Raw genomic sequence first — 15,265 nt, forward strand, 5'->3', positions numbered from 1 at the left:
ATTTTTATACTTTAAATATTTATTGCTATTATTAATCTATTCAGTCCCACTTTTTTTTTCCAAAATCATTTTTAATCGATTATTTTGTTATCAAACTTAATATTGATTTACAGTGCAATTTATTTTAAATTTTAAAAACGGATTTGAAAGAAAAAAATTAGTGATAACAAACGTTTTTTTCTGCATATTTTGATGTTGGTTGCACTGTTAACTTTAAAACTATGGCCGTTAATAATCTAGAATTGTTCATAGGTCTATTATGAGACNTTTTGATGTTGGTTGCACTGTTAACTTTAAAACTATGGCCGTTAATAATCTAGAATTGTTCATAGGTCTATTATGAGACCAGGGGGTTTAAGAAAAAGAGGTTCATAGACAATTATACTTAATGGGGTTAACCATTTTTCTCTCCATAGAATGCAATTGTGTAAGACTATTGAGAATTATTATTCTTATTTATAATTTAAAGTTATAAGTCTCAAAAATTAAAATAATTCCAATGTAACTTTTTGTTATTTTCTCAAACTTATTATTACAATATTGTAGTTTTTAATTTTTTTAGCTTGAAATTACAAAGAAAAAAATAACAAAACCTCTATGCATAATAAAATCTGTATTTTTATAAAGCAAGAAAGTTTGAGGTTAATTCAAAGAGCACGTAGAAAGAGAAATCTTAATTTACTCATATTTTTACACAAAAAGCACAATAAAGATAATTTAGAGGTTATTTTTTCAGATTAAAAATTGGTAGAGTAGTAAGTCAATATTCCCTCAAAAGTCACTATAGAACTTTTTTTGATTTAGAAGCAGAGAAATATATATTCTATGAATAATTGACGTATAATAAAATCATACTAATAATTTAATTACAATGTTTGCACTTTATTTGCAATCAAGATATTTTATAAAAAGTTTCATTACAAATAAATACAAGTTAATAAGTATTACAAAAAATGAATTTTGTTTAAATAGCACCTTTGTTATATATATACATACAAAAAAAAAAAAATTTTAACACTAAAATATTATGAAATCCTAGAAAAACTATATTCTTAGATTTTTAATGAAGTTTCTGCTTTGAATGGAATGAATCAAATTCTTTTTTTTGTCATCTTGTAGTATAAACCTCATTTCATAGACATCAGGGTATAACTTTTGAAACTAAAATTTAAACGTATAATAATAATATCTATCATAATTATATGTTTAGTACATATTTTTATAGTGTAAAACCTTAAAGCTTTATTCAAATAATGAAAAAATACTTCCTGCGCATATAAAATAAAAACTATCTAGTTATTTTTGTTTAATGAAAATAATTACCAAACAAGGCTAAAAAAAATGAGCTGTAAATTTAATCTTTGAGATAAGTTAGAGATTATTGTTACAAAAGGAATCGCTGCTATTTGGTAATTTTTGTTTCATAATTAATTTTAATATTTTGATAAAATAAAAAATTTACAAATAAAACTTATAAACACTTAATGTTTATAATTTTTTTTTTTTTAATGTGTCAGACATTTATGGTTAAATTACTTTTCTAAATAAAACTTATTAAATTCATTTTTTTAAATAATTTTAAGAATAAAAGATTTACCATTTTTAAACGTTTATTTTTTTCTTTTGTTGTCATAGTAGAACAATTAATGATTTGATCTAATAATTCAATTAGAGCATCTTTAGATTCTTTGCTCCTGTGTTGTTCAAATTCTTGGTCAGATATTCGTTGACAGTAATGCATTAAATTATCCTATAATACATAGATAATAATAAAATAACAATATTAAGTTTAATGAAGTATAAAATTAGCTCATTAATGAATAGATAAAGATAAAAATTAACACATTTATTGAAAAATGAATTCAATTTTTCCAATAAAATGAAAATTATTAACCTTAATCATTCATCAATATGATAGGTATTTTATGAGATTTGTAACTTATCATTAAATGCAAATAAATATTACTAATCGCTTACACTGTAAAAATTCTCATCTTCACTATTTCGAAAATTAAATTTTTCTGATAGTATTTTATTTGTGTTTATTGGTAAAAATATTGTTTCATGATTATGTATTAAAAACATTACAACATCGGAAGCTAAGCAATCATAATCAAATTGATCTACATTTTGTCTAAGAACAGTAGAGCACAATTTTTCTGAGACCTAAAAATAAATTTATATAAGCACTTAATAATATCATATGAAAATGTATTTTTTTAAAAATACTAGTTTTAACAAAAATATAATTAAAAAAAATATGTTTGCATACCTAAATATTTGTTTTTAAATTATCATTTTTTTACATAACAAATAATACAGCGAAAAATTTTTTAAATTTTATTTTAATTGTCATCTAATTAACAAACATATTTTATAAAATTTTGGGTAAAAAAATTGCGTTTTAAGTGTGACCCTATGTATTTTTATAGGCTTTACAGTCCTCAGAAACTTATGAGGTTTAATTTAGTCTTAGTTAAATACATGCCTACAAGTGTTAATTAGGCAAAAAAAAATTTAAAGTATCTTATATTTTTTTGATCAAATTTTATTATCAAACTAAATTCTCTATAAATGCACTAACCATTCAATTTTGAATAAAGAAATTAAATATTAAAACAACAAATATTATTTAAGTATTAAAAATACACATTTGTAAAAACTTTGAATAACTTACTTTTGAATATTTAGTTGATAAATTTGAAATAAACTTAAGAAATAACTGTAATTTTGCTCTATTTAATGGTGGAAGGCAAAGACATAGTAACCGATAAAGTACAATTCCTAAATGTATGGATTTATCATTGAGACCTAAAATTTTTTTTTTAATAATTTAAGATAAATTAATGATCATTTTACATAATTTCTAAAAAGTAAAAATAAATTTATTTAAATAAATTTAAAAATATGTATATTAAATAATTTACTTCACACCATTGAATAATTTGTAAGTAGAATTTATTTTACTATCAATAATGGAGTTATCAACTAAATTTTGAATAGATGATACAGCCATATCTAAATTTATCCCATTAATATTATCATGATTAATTTCTTCAGATTGGAACAACGCAAAATTTACATATCCGGAAGAAGAAGTTAGAATTCTTTTATTGAGATCAACAGATTCATTAGCAAACCCATAGTTGTCAGAGAAAACTCCTTTATCTAATTCACTATTTTTCTTTGTGCTAACTGAATTATTAGATGTAGTACGTCCCAGTCTCCTTTTTTTTATTCGATCATAATAAGATCGTGTTTTTGAAGATATTTCTGGTGAACTTGTAGTCCTATATAGTTTTGGTTTTGACAATTTTTGAATATTATTTAATGGTTTATGTTCCATATTACTTTGTTCAACTTCACATGACTCATAAAAAGAAGCGCTACTACAACTACTTATAGACATAGACATTAAATTATAGTAAATAGAATTATCAAAACTCTTTTCACTTTTACTAAGATTTCTTAAATACTCTGATTCTGTAGTAGAAGTTGTTGAAGAATTATATTTCAGGTTACAATTTTCAGATGATTTTGATTTTTTACCACATATATGATCATGTCTTTCTACTATTACTAAAATTGATATAAATAACTCATAAAACGTAATTGGAATAATAGGTTCTTCAGAATTCAAAAAATAATCTTTTATTACTGAGTAAACATCAGCTTTAAATCCAGGATATGCACAATCTTCTTTATCCAAATCTGTAATTAAATTAAGATTAATAATTTTTGTAGTTACACATTTTTAGTAATAAAAACAATTCTAAAAGAGGAAATTCATTTGGAGAGTATATATCAGACATATATTTGATTTAATCAAAAGAAATTATTTTTTGATAGATTATTATTATAATAATTTAAGTAATCAATTGAAAAAGCAAACTTTTATTAAAATTTTCTTAGAAATCAAAAGCAATAATTTTTTTTTTTAACATTTACTATATCTCCAGCAATAGTCTTAAAATTTATTTTTAATCTATCTTAATGCTTTTGATTAAAATGTATTCAATCATTTATTTATAAAAATGTGTACCATTAACTAAACTGTCCATTGCTGTTTTAACCCAGTGAGGAAATAATCCCTCTTCGTTTTTCTGAGGATTATAAATATTTAAAATAATCCATTGTTTATTTATATTTTCAATGTTCAAGAAGTCATCCATGTTAAAACTTTTTAGAATCATAGATAAACTGTAAATATAAAAATGAAAACATTTATTGTAGCTAATTGTTTACAAATATATTTCAACTAAACTGTGTAAAATTGGTAAATATAGTAATCTAAGTCTCAGATGTATATTATTTATAATTAGGTGGCTGTTATTCAATTTTTTTTTTAAAGTCATCAGTTTACCTTATGATATATTCAAATCTCAGTAAAAATTAATTTTTTACTTGATTAATTTTTTTCAATCTTGAAGTCTGTAGAGAATTGAAATCCTGACAATTAGTATATTTTTGTCATTTCAAGAATAAATTACAAATGAAATAGAAATTGGAAAAAAATTCTTAAATTTTGTTAGTAATTATTAATATTTCAATTGTAAATTAAAAAAATATAATTAATTATAACGATTTTGGGATACATTCCCAGAGCCACAATTCTGACAAGTTATTTCTCTAATATTTTGTTTCCTGGAGAAACAAAACGATTACCTATTCTGCCGTATTTGTTATATTATATGCAGAACATTGTAAACTAACTCTTTGACAATACCAATAATACACTAGTACTTTGTTGCTGCAATTTAAAATAAATAAACGTGCTAAATAGATACATTTACTTGTATACATATAATGTATACAGAAAATATGAAGGTCAGTTTAAACTAACAGAACCACAATTTGCTATCAAAGAAATTTTATTTTTTGCTATTAGATTACAATTTGAACTGTCCTCATCAGTGCTACTTTAAGTGTTAGTGAAAATCTTGAATACTGTGCGTTCATTTGTCTCTTTGGGCAATAGGTTATGATGTGTTCAATTGATATATGGATGTATTGCAATTTGGTCTGGAATCCTTACTGATTAAGATAAAAGAGTTAAGTGTGTATGTCCTATTATAAGCTTTGTAATAGTTGCCCTACCTTTATTATCTTAATAAAATTAAATAACAAAAATTGACAGAAATGGTCCATTCGAAAAATTGGGCATTGGAGAAATGGTCTGCTAGGAATCTGTTTCACAACCAATCATAATACTATACTTAAGATAAAAGTAGTTCAGATTAAAGAAAGAATCCTCTTGTTCAATAGATATTGATGGTGTTTTGTTTATGTAGTATATATCTTTATTCGACATATACTATTTAATTGAAATTGTTCAGGAGGAACAAAATAATTTTCAAAAAGGATGCCATTAAAATCAGTAAATCTCTGGTATACCAACAGATAGTAAACATATTGATAATTTTTAATATATACCATTCTAATAAATAAACATGCGTGAATTTAAATTATTTTAATTCAAAGTGGTGGTAGTGTGGTATGTGCTTTTTTTTACCAAATGTATAATTGAATGGCTTTTTGTCTAAATTTATTTTATGTGGTATTTGTCTTTTAGTCATTACAGATTTTCCGATTATTTATTATAAATATCTATGATTATTTAATATTCTAAATGTTAAATGTTTTCACTTCTAAATCTTATTGATAAAACAATGCTTCAAAATATTATTAAATAGAAGACCATATGACTACTGATAATTTATATTTAGTCAATGATATGACATTCTCATTAATTATCTTTAATATAATTATAATAATACAAATTTAATTTTTAATTGGTAAAATGTGATAATTTAAAATTAGTTCGTTTACTCAAAAAAATTACTAATAATTCCAATTATAAACATTCTTTAAACATTTTCATAATATTTTTTTTCTTTAGGGCATTTAAATTTCTTATAACTACTATACAGAGAATAATTCACTATATTTTTATTTAATTATTTTTTATTTTAGGTAGTATATACCCTTTTTGCAAAACACCATCAATATACATTTTTGCATGGAGATTAAATTTAATATAACATTTTTTTATTAATTATAATGATACTATTAATGTTATATATACAGTATATTAATTTTATAAAAACAAAAATTATTTGTATTATTAATATTTAATTTAGTTGGATTATAATTTACTTACTTGTTTATCACATAATTTGCAATTTTATTATTTTCACTCAAATAAGTATTCATTGCAACATTTTCCATAGAATAGGATTTCATTCTATGATTAGACATAACTTTATCTCTCTTTATAGGTTGAGGAGACAACGATTGTGGCTTATTCATAAGGAATAAGTTTAATGAAGAGAGTACTGAACCTTTACTTATACTTTTCATGCTATTTTTTGGTACAATAAATCTATATATATATAAAAAAAAAGTTTAAATTAAAAACTTATTTTTAGTTTTTAATTTAAAAAGATATTATACATTACGGACGTGATTGGAGAGGTGGAAAGTTTTAAGTATTTAGGATCAGTTGTGCAAAAGAGCGATGGTATTGACGAGGATGTAAGACATAGGTTTAATTGCGGGTGGTTGAAGTGGAGAGAAGCATCTGGTGTCTTATGCGATAAAAGAATATCAATGAGGCCAAAAGGTAAATTTTATAAGACTGAAATAAGGCTAGCTATGATGTATGGTTCAGAGTGTTGGGCGGTTGATAAGAAAGTAGAGCAGAAAATGAGTGAAGCAGAGATGAGAATGCTTAGATGAATGAGAGGAGTGACTAGAGAAGATAGGATAAGGAACAATTTTTTTGCTAAAAATAAAAGTAATAATAAAAAAAAAAGGACAGTAGGTCCTTATTTCTTAGAAGTTGCCTAAAAAATATTGATAGTGCTGGTTCAAGAGGAGCCTATATTTCCCTTAAATACACAAAAATTATTAATATTCTAATTATAATAATTGTGTTTATATTATAGAATAATTACAAAAAAATTGATCAAGTTATTATACGTGAGATTATGTAAAAATTTAATTTTGATAAAAATATTGGTAATTGTATTTGACGTTAAACAGCATAGTTGTCATAGATGAATCCCAATTTAAATGATTAACTCATAGACTCATACACCATATAATGTACAAACTTATGTAATTATAAGCGTCTTCAAATTTATATATAACATATAACATTCCTTAATAAAATATAGGGCTGTTTGTAAATGCAAAATAGTGTACTAATAAAAATACATATTACACAAATTAAGGTTCAGAATGAACATATGCGCAGAAATGAGTCGATGCTCATATTGAAACCATGCGTGTGGACTTAAAAAAAAAGCTCGTAAAATAGTGAGAAATTAACAGAATGAATTTGGGCGGGTTCGATTAAATTTTCAAACTTTAAGTCATAAAACACTAGTGTTAGCGAGTGTTTTTCTCAAAAATAGTTGAAATTTTAAAACGCAAAAATTTTCCGAACTTTGCCAATAATTTTCCCGGAGTCTGGTGACAAAGTACTTTCGTTGATAAAATTTTTTTTGAAAATCTGAGCACTAAAATNTCACCGATGTGTCAAATCTGATCTATCTTTAAATCTATTTAAATTAGGATTAACAGCTTTAAAAATTTCTGCTTCATAAAACTTTTGCAATAAAGTAATAATTTGTTGACGTGTTATTTCTTTATTGAATAAATTTTGCAACTTTCCAGCAGAACCTTCATTGTACATCCAATCAACTGCTTCACATCCAGTAAAACAGTTTTCTTTAAACCAAAGCTGGTATCTATGGGATTTTAATGGCATACTGCATCTAAAATGTTCAACTAACTTTTGCCACTATGTAAAAGACAAAAATATGAAGTTATAATAGAAATAAATTTTAAATTGAATAGTTTATTTAATAATACACATTTAATAGTATGGCAAAAAATTTTTTTAAGGTTTTAAAGATAAAAAGTTTAATTAGTTGTAAAGAAAATATATTTCTAAGAAAATTTTAACTGGTTTCATAAGTTTACTTTTTTAAATATTTCAATGTTGGTTTTTTAAATAGAATGAAAAGAAAATAGAGTGTAATTAAATAATTATTTCTACTTACAGTTTCTGTAGCACGAAATTGAGAACACGAAGTTATATTTGGAAGGTTGGATCGTTCAGCCATGATGGTTGATACAATACAAAAAAATTAAATAATTAAAACGTTACTTAGAATTCCAAAAAGTTTCCATTATTATCATATTTATCTAAAAATGTCAAATAAAAAAAATTTAAAAAAAATACAAACAGATCACGATTACAAATACTGGCCAAAAAAAACATTAAAAATTCAAAATAATTACATTACACTTGTTAGAAATATTTAACCGTTAATATAAATATTATTACAAAATAATAATGATAACTATGAAATACAGCGCCCTCCAGCGTAGTAAGGGGTATTTCTCCTTCAATTATGACTATGTTGTACATTTATCAATTGTACAATAGTATGAGCACCGAATAGATAAGAATGAAGACTGATATTTAGTACATTATTTGAACTCGAAATCCAAAACCGTTAAGCAAGGTGTACAAACTTCCCATACGATCCTCTTACGGACACAATAACGATTGCACATATTGTGGCCATTGACGAACCACCTGACTGTATCTCTCGCTATTCACTATGTAATAGATGGCAGCATAAATAACTATTGTAGGATTATGCTAAAAAAAAAGGCTCTGCAGCTCAAGTTTCTTTGAATTTTTTTTGATTGGTATTAACACATTGACTGCGACATGTGTTCGAATTTTACGACCATCTTACGCGGAAATTTTTTTTGGTCTTAAATGTTCTATTTATTCTACTACTTTACATATATTTAAACTTATTTTTACCAATGTTCTATTTTAACAGAAAAAAAAACGACATCAGCATCAGAGAACATCATTCTTTTCGTATGCGGTAATCGACAATTTTCGTATTTGTTTTTCTACGTCTACACGCCATTATGATAAATAATATATTGACAAACTTTCACATGGTTAGAACGTATTACATAATTTATTTCAGTTTATTTTAAAATATAGAATAATAATAGATCGACAACTTACTATACTCGTAAATAACTGGAAATAGAAACGTTTCGTAAAAAATTGAAAAACTAAATAATGAACGTATAATTTGAAACACGTATTTAAGTATAATTCTTGCTTATCTGTACATTCGTCGCAGAAATTTTTTATTTCCACTCTTTTTTTTGGTTTTTGGTTCAAATTACACACATTTTCTTAATCGGCCCATTTTTCATGTTTCTCGGAACTGAAGAAATTAAATGTAGTTCTGAGTTTTGCGATTTTTGGCCGATGGTTATATATGAGTTTATTGATCACAGAATCCCTGTAGTCTATCAATGTGATGTTTCGAATTCCAGGCTGCTTCTTACATAGTTGATGAACAAACATCATTACATGAAAGATATGTAACGCGACTTTAGCATAACACCTTAGTGTTTTCCTATCCAAAAGGATAGTACCTTATGATTTGGTCTTTACGGTCCACACCACTCATAAATTCGTTGTACTTTTGTCTGCCTTCGGCTTTTTTGTTGCTTTGCCCCTTTTCATAGTATTCATTTAATCATTCATTCATTCCCCAAACTCTTCTTATTCTTCTTCTTCCTCGCCTTAATCCCAACTTCTTGGGTTCGGTCACCCTTATTCTAAACTTCCACTTGACACGATCTCCAACATCATCTACGCTCACATCAGCTGTCCTCATATCGCATTCAATAGCATCCCTCCATCTCTCTTTTTGATCTTCATCTACAGAAAGTGAGAATTCTTGTAACGTTTTACAGTACGGTATTTTAAATGTTCGTCCCAATCGCAGTTGAGTTTTGAAATAATGAAGTGCAAAAAGCATTACATGGATTGTACAAACTATAAAACTTTCATGCGATTATGCGGCAAAGAAAAATCCATACTGATTTTCACGAAAATTGTGATATGAGCCTATATTTCAATGCGGGTGTTTAAATAAATAAATAATATAATAATAATTATCAATGACATACAAAATTATGTATTATATAAAAATTCTATAGTATTTATTTTAATGAAAATTAAAAATATATTAAAAACTAAAAAATATAAAAATAATTTAATTCGAAAACCACAAAAATTACTAAAAAATCGCGGATTTTGCATGCATTTTAAATCTATACGCATATTTTAAACGCCTATTTGGAGAAAACTAATATTTAAAATAAAATCGAAATAAAAATATATAAATATGTGAAAATTAATTAATATCATGTACGCCGACTCGTTCGCTATAAGTTTAAATGAACTAAGGGTGTATATAAAATATATATAATGAATTAAGGAAGAATAAAAATATTTAAAAATGAATTAAGGGGGTATAAAAATATTTTTAAATGAATTAAGGGGGAATAAAAAATATTTAAAAATGAATTAAGGGAGAATAAAATATTTATAAATGAATTAAGGGGGAATAAAAATACATTTTTAAATGAATTAAGGGGGGAATAAAAATGAACTTAGGGGGCTTAATTGAAAAATTATAATGAATTAAGGAGTTTTAATGAAAATTTATAATGAATTAAGAATTAGCGATGATTAATACTAATGGCCTCTTGAATGTAGGCATTAAATATTAAAGGTAAAAAAGTCTAACTTCTTTCTTTATTTTGGACTCTTTAGGAATATGACTCATTTGTATGATTACTATTTCTTACCATGGTTGCTCTTTTCAGCATTTTTAACATTATTTTCTAGTTGACATTATTAAATGCCTTCTCAATGTCAACATAAGCAATAAACGTCTACTTATCTTTCCGTATTCTTTTTTCTGCTATTAATCTTAAAGCTAATATCGCTTCACTCGTAATCATATTTTTTCTAAATCCGAATTGATTTAATAATAATATTTCTTCTATCTTCTTTTCCATTCTCATTGACACGGTACCGTGTTTCCCTCAGCCGCACATCACGTTATCAACCTAAATGAAAGTGTATCGGGATCTGAATCATAAGTGCACGGTGGCCTAGTGGTAAGGTTTGTCTCTACGACGCCTTGGGTCGCGGGTTCTAATCCCGTACCGTGCCTCTTTTTTTCACATGATTTCCGGTACACTTTCTATAACCGGCCGTCAATCCCCGGCGGCCGTGTTATCTTATAGATAATTTTTGTAAGAATCTTTGAGACAAGCGAGAGCAATCGAATTGTTTGATATTGTTTACACTTTATAGCTGATGTCTTCTTTGGAATGGGAATAATTACACCTTTACAATTTCGGTATGTATATTCGCCATTTTGAAAATATCTCGAATGAGTTAAAATAATTCATTCACCAAAGCTCAGTCGGATCTTATCAAATCCTGTCCCTTTCTTTGGATATAATAAGAGATTAAGGTGTATTAATGAAAAATAATAATAAATTAAGGGTTTATTAATGAAAAATTAAAATGAATTAAGGGCTTATTAATGAAACATTAAAACTAATTAAGGGTGTATTAATGAGAAATAATAATAATAAATTTATGTGATCGTATACGAAAATTTTATGATGAGTTGATATAATTTAGCTTATATAAAAAATTTTACTAAACCATTTTTTATACATAGATTATTGTTTTTATTGACTCGAACACAATTTCAGACAAATGCTAATTATTCTATTTCGTTGAGATTTAAAAACAAATAATATTGATAACATTGCACATCGAATGTAATAGATACCATGTTGGATAAACGCTAATAAACGTCGTTACGTTTCACATATGTCATACACACGAAATATGAAATGTAACGCTCAACAGGGATTATTCCAGACGATCCAATAGAGATTAGATAATAGTGATTGTTTGTGTCCAGAACGGTGTATACGCTGGCTACGCTATTTCGATGGAAACTAAATATATTAATTTATGGATCAAATACACGCTCACAAATTAAACACGATTATATGATAGCCCAAAGTTTCGATTTTAGACGTTTTTCTTCTTCTTCTTCCTCGCCTTAATCCCAACTACTTGAGGTCAGACACCTTTATTCTAAACTTCCACTTAACATCACCAGACCATCTAAGTCCATTTTCTCTCATCTTATCCACGATTGAACCTATACTCCCTCTTATATGCTCGTTCCTTATCCTATCTTCTCTAGTCACTCCTCTCATTAATCTAAGCATTCTCATCTCTGCTTCACTCATTTTCTGCTCTACTTTCTTATCAACCGCCCAACACTCTGAACCATACATCATAGCTGGCCTTATTTCAGTTTTATAGAATTTACCTTTTGGCCTCATTGATATTCTTTTATCGCATAAGACACCAGACGCTTCTCTCCACTTCAACCACCTGCAATTAATCCTATGTCTTACATCCTCGTCAATACCACCGCTCTTTTGCACAACTGATCCTAAATACTTAAAACTTTCCACCTCTCCAATCACGTCCTCGCCTATTGTCACTGGTCTTCTCATTTCACCTACCTCGTGTTCTCCTTTATCAAACTCGTACTTTATATAGTCTGTTTTACTCTTACTTATTCTTAAACCCTTTTCTTCAAGAGCTGATATCGATACCTCTAGCCTTTGATTATTTTCCTCTCTAATTTCTCCTATTAACACTATATCGTCAGCAAACAACATGTACTACGGCCTCTCTCCTTGTATTTCTCTAGTACTTTCATCCATTTCATCTATAGGTAGTATACAATTTTAAAAAATTGGTGGATTATTCCAAAAGCTACATGATCTCCTATTTCCTTATTTCTATCCTGATTACAAGTTCTTTGATTTTTTAGTGTAATATATGAATAATATATAAATATGTAAAGGGAAATGGTGTTATTTTAAAAAAAAGTATGTCGAATGAAAGAGGGATATCAATATTATTTCTCATAAAAAAATTGTATTGATCGATACACTTTTCAATTAGTTATAGCATTATAAACATAGCAATATAAAGTTCGTGTTAACTTGGCTTCCTTAAACCATTACGATTATTTTATTCTAACAGAAACGTGATTAACAAATGATATCGATAGTAATGAAATTGGTTTGCCTGACTATTCTGTGTTTCGTAATGATCGAAATGATCTGAATAGTGATAGTTCTAAAAGAGGTGGTGTCCTTATAGCTATTCAAATCGTTTTTGCCCTAATGCTCTTATCTTACATAATATGTCTCTAGAATGCTTAGCCGTTTCATTTAAATCAAATAATTTTAAAATTATTATTATAGCTATCTATATCCCTCCAAATAGTTCTGTTGATGTTATAAATGCCATTGCGCCAAAATAGAGAACTTAAGGGTAATCTTTTCAGACTACACTTTTATAATAGTTGGAGATTTTAATTTACCTGGAATAAAATGGTCTAATCAAAATCACGCTATATTATCTGGTCATTCCTCTGATAAATCAAAGGTTCTTGCTGAGACTATTGCATATGAGCAGTTTTTTCAACACAATTTTATACCAAATTATAGAAATAATAAAAATACTTTAGAAGTATCAAAAGGTTCATTTCCATTAGTTTCTGTTGATATTGCCCATCCTCCACTTCAAATAAATGGTCCAAATTTCGTTTCCTCTCTTATATCACCATCCCCGTCCTTGGAATTTAATTTTCGACACGCTAATTATGAGTCAATTAATGCTTACTTAAAGAACATTGACTGAGATTCTTTATTAAATGAGTCGTTAGATTTTTCAGTCACCATAACTAATTTCTATTCAGTCATTCATAATGCAATTAACTTTTTTATCCCTAAAGTCTATAAACATAAAAACCAGTACCCTCAATGGTATAGTAGAGAATTAAAATATTTAATAGACAACAAAAACGATTACATAAAGAGTTAAAATTACAAAAAATCTGCATATCTATAATGAAATTTCGCGATTACGTAATTTATGCAAACAAGAATCCAAATTATGTAACTTACGTTATTTACAAAAAATCCAATTAAATTTAAATGCATACCACTTACTATGGTACTTGAGGACAAGTCATCAACGGGTGGTCCTGAGGTCACTAATCTAAATTTTCAGTTCGGTTTATTTTACAAAAAAATGAATCCACAACCATATATTAAATTCACTGTTAGTGAGATCTTTGAAACCATTAATTTTTTAGATTTAAACCGTGCGCGGGTCCGGATGGTATCCCAAATATTTTACTACGGTCATGTATCTTCTTGTTATCTGTTCCCATATGTAGATTATTTAATCGTTCTTTAATTGTTGGCACTCTCCCCTCCCAATGGAAAATTAGTTTTATTACATCTATTTTTAAGTCTGGTAACAAAAGTTTGATAATAAATTACAGACCGATTGCAAAACAATCAACTTTACCTAAATTGTTAAATAAATTAGTGACAAAAGTATTAACATTTTCATTCAAAACCATTTTAGATAATAACCAGTATGGTTTTAGGAAAGGGCGATCAGTGGAAACTAATCTTTTCTATTTTTATAATTTCTTGGTAAATTCTATGGAATCCGGAATTCAGACGGACGTTATTTACACAGATTTCAGCAAGGCTTTCGATTCGCTAAACCATTCAGTGCTGATCGAAAAATTAAAAACGTATGGAATAACTGATTAATTTTTAACTTGGTTTAGTTCTCACTTAGAGAATAGATTCGAACAGGTGAAAATTAATGGTTTTTTATCAAATAAAACACCAGTGCCTTCAGGTGTTCCTCAAGGGGGGCATTTATCACCACTGTTGTTTGCATTATTTATTCTGGACATAGGTGATGCTTAAATACTGTAAGTACCAACTATTTGCTGATGATCTCAAAATTTATGCAAATGTTATTACAATTATTGATCAGTATAAAATTCAAACAGATTTTGTGATTAGTGCCACTCAAATGGGTTAAAACTGAACATCACAAAATGTTTCAAAATGTCTTTTTCCCGTTCAAGAACGAAATTAATTAATGACTATCATCTCTTTGATAATCAAATTGAGGATATTAGTACCATTAGAGATCTTGGGGTAGTTTTTAAAACCAACTTATCATTTTAGCCACACATTGATCATATCTTTGTGAAGTCCCTAAGAACTCTAGGGTTCTTAATTAGGAATACCAAAGAATTCAAGAACGAACAGTGTCTAAAAACGTTGTATACTTCTTTAGTTAGACCTACGTTGGAATATTACTCAATTATTTGGAATCCTTTACAACTTGGATTGATAGAATCGCTTGAGCGTGTACAAAGAAGATTTTTACGTTTAATCGCATATAAGAGACGTATGAATTCTATTAATAACC

The 15,265-nt window shown here is 26.8% G+C and overlaps 1 protein-coding gene across 1 annotated transcript; it reads right to left on the bottom strand.

Moving 5' to 3' along the window:
* Nucleotides 1–861: 861 nt before the first annotated feature.
* On the bottom strand, nt 862–8,304 carry LOC126898418 (DEP domain-containing protein 1B-like). The gene is made up of 9 exons (XM_050672412.1): nt 8,070–8,304; nt 7,536–7,807; nt 6,161–6,382; nt 4,043–4,200; nt 2,935–3,711; nt 2,678–2,811; nt 1,978–2,166; nt 1,598–1,750; nt 862–1,161 (listed from the first exon to the last, which is right to left on the bottom strand). Exons 1-9 carry the CDS (start codon nt 8,130–8,132, stop codon nt 1,045–1,047), a joined length of 2,085 nt encoding a protein of 694 aa, XP_050528369.1. The 5' UTR covers nt 8,133–8,304; the 3' UTR covers nt 862–1,044.
* Nucleotides 8,305–15,265: the final 6,961 nt, after the last annotated feature.

Source organism: Daktulosphaira vitifoliae, unplaced genomic scaffold (assembly GCF_025091365.1).
Source record: "Daktulosphaira vitifoliae isolate Bord-2020 unplaced genomic scaffold, ASM2509136v1 Scaffold_2, whole genome shotgun sequence".
In the NCBI taxonomy this organism is placed as follows: Eukaryota; Metazoa; Arthropoda; class Insecta; order Hemiptera; family Phylloxeridae; genus Daktulosphaira; species Daktulosphaira vitifoliae.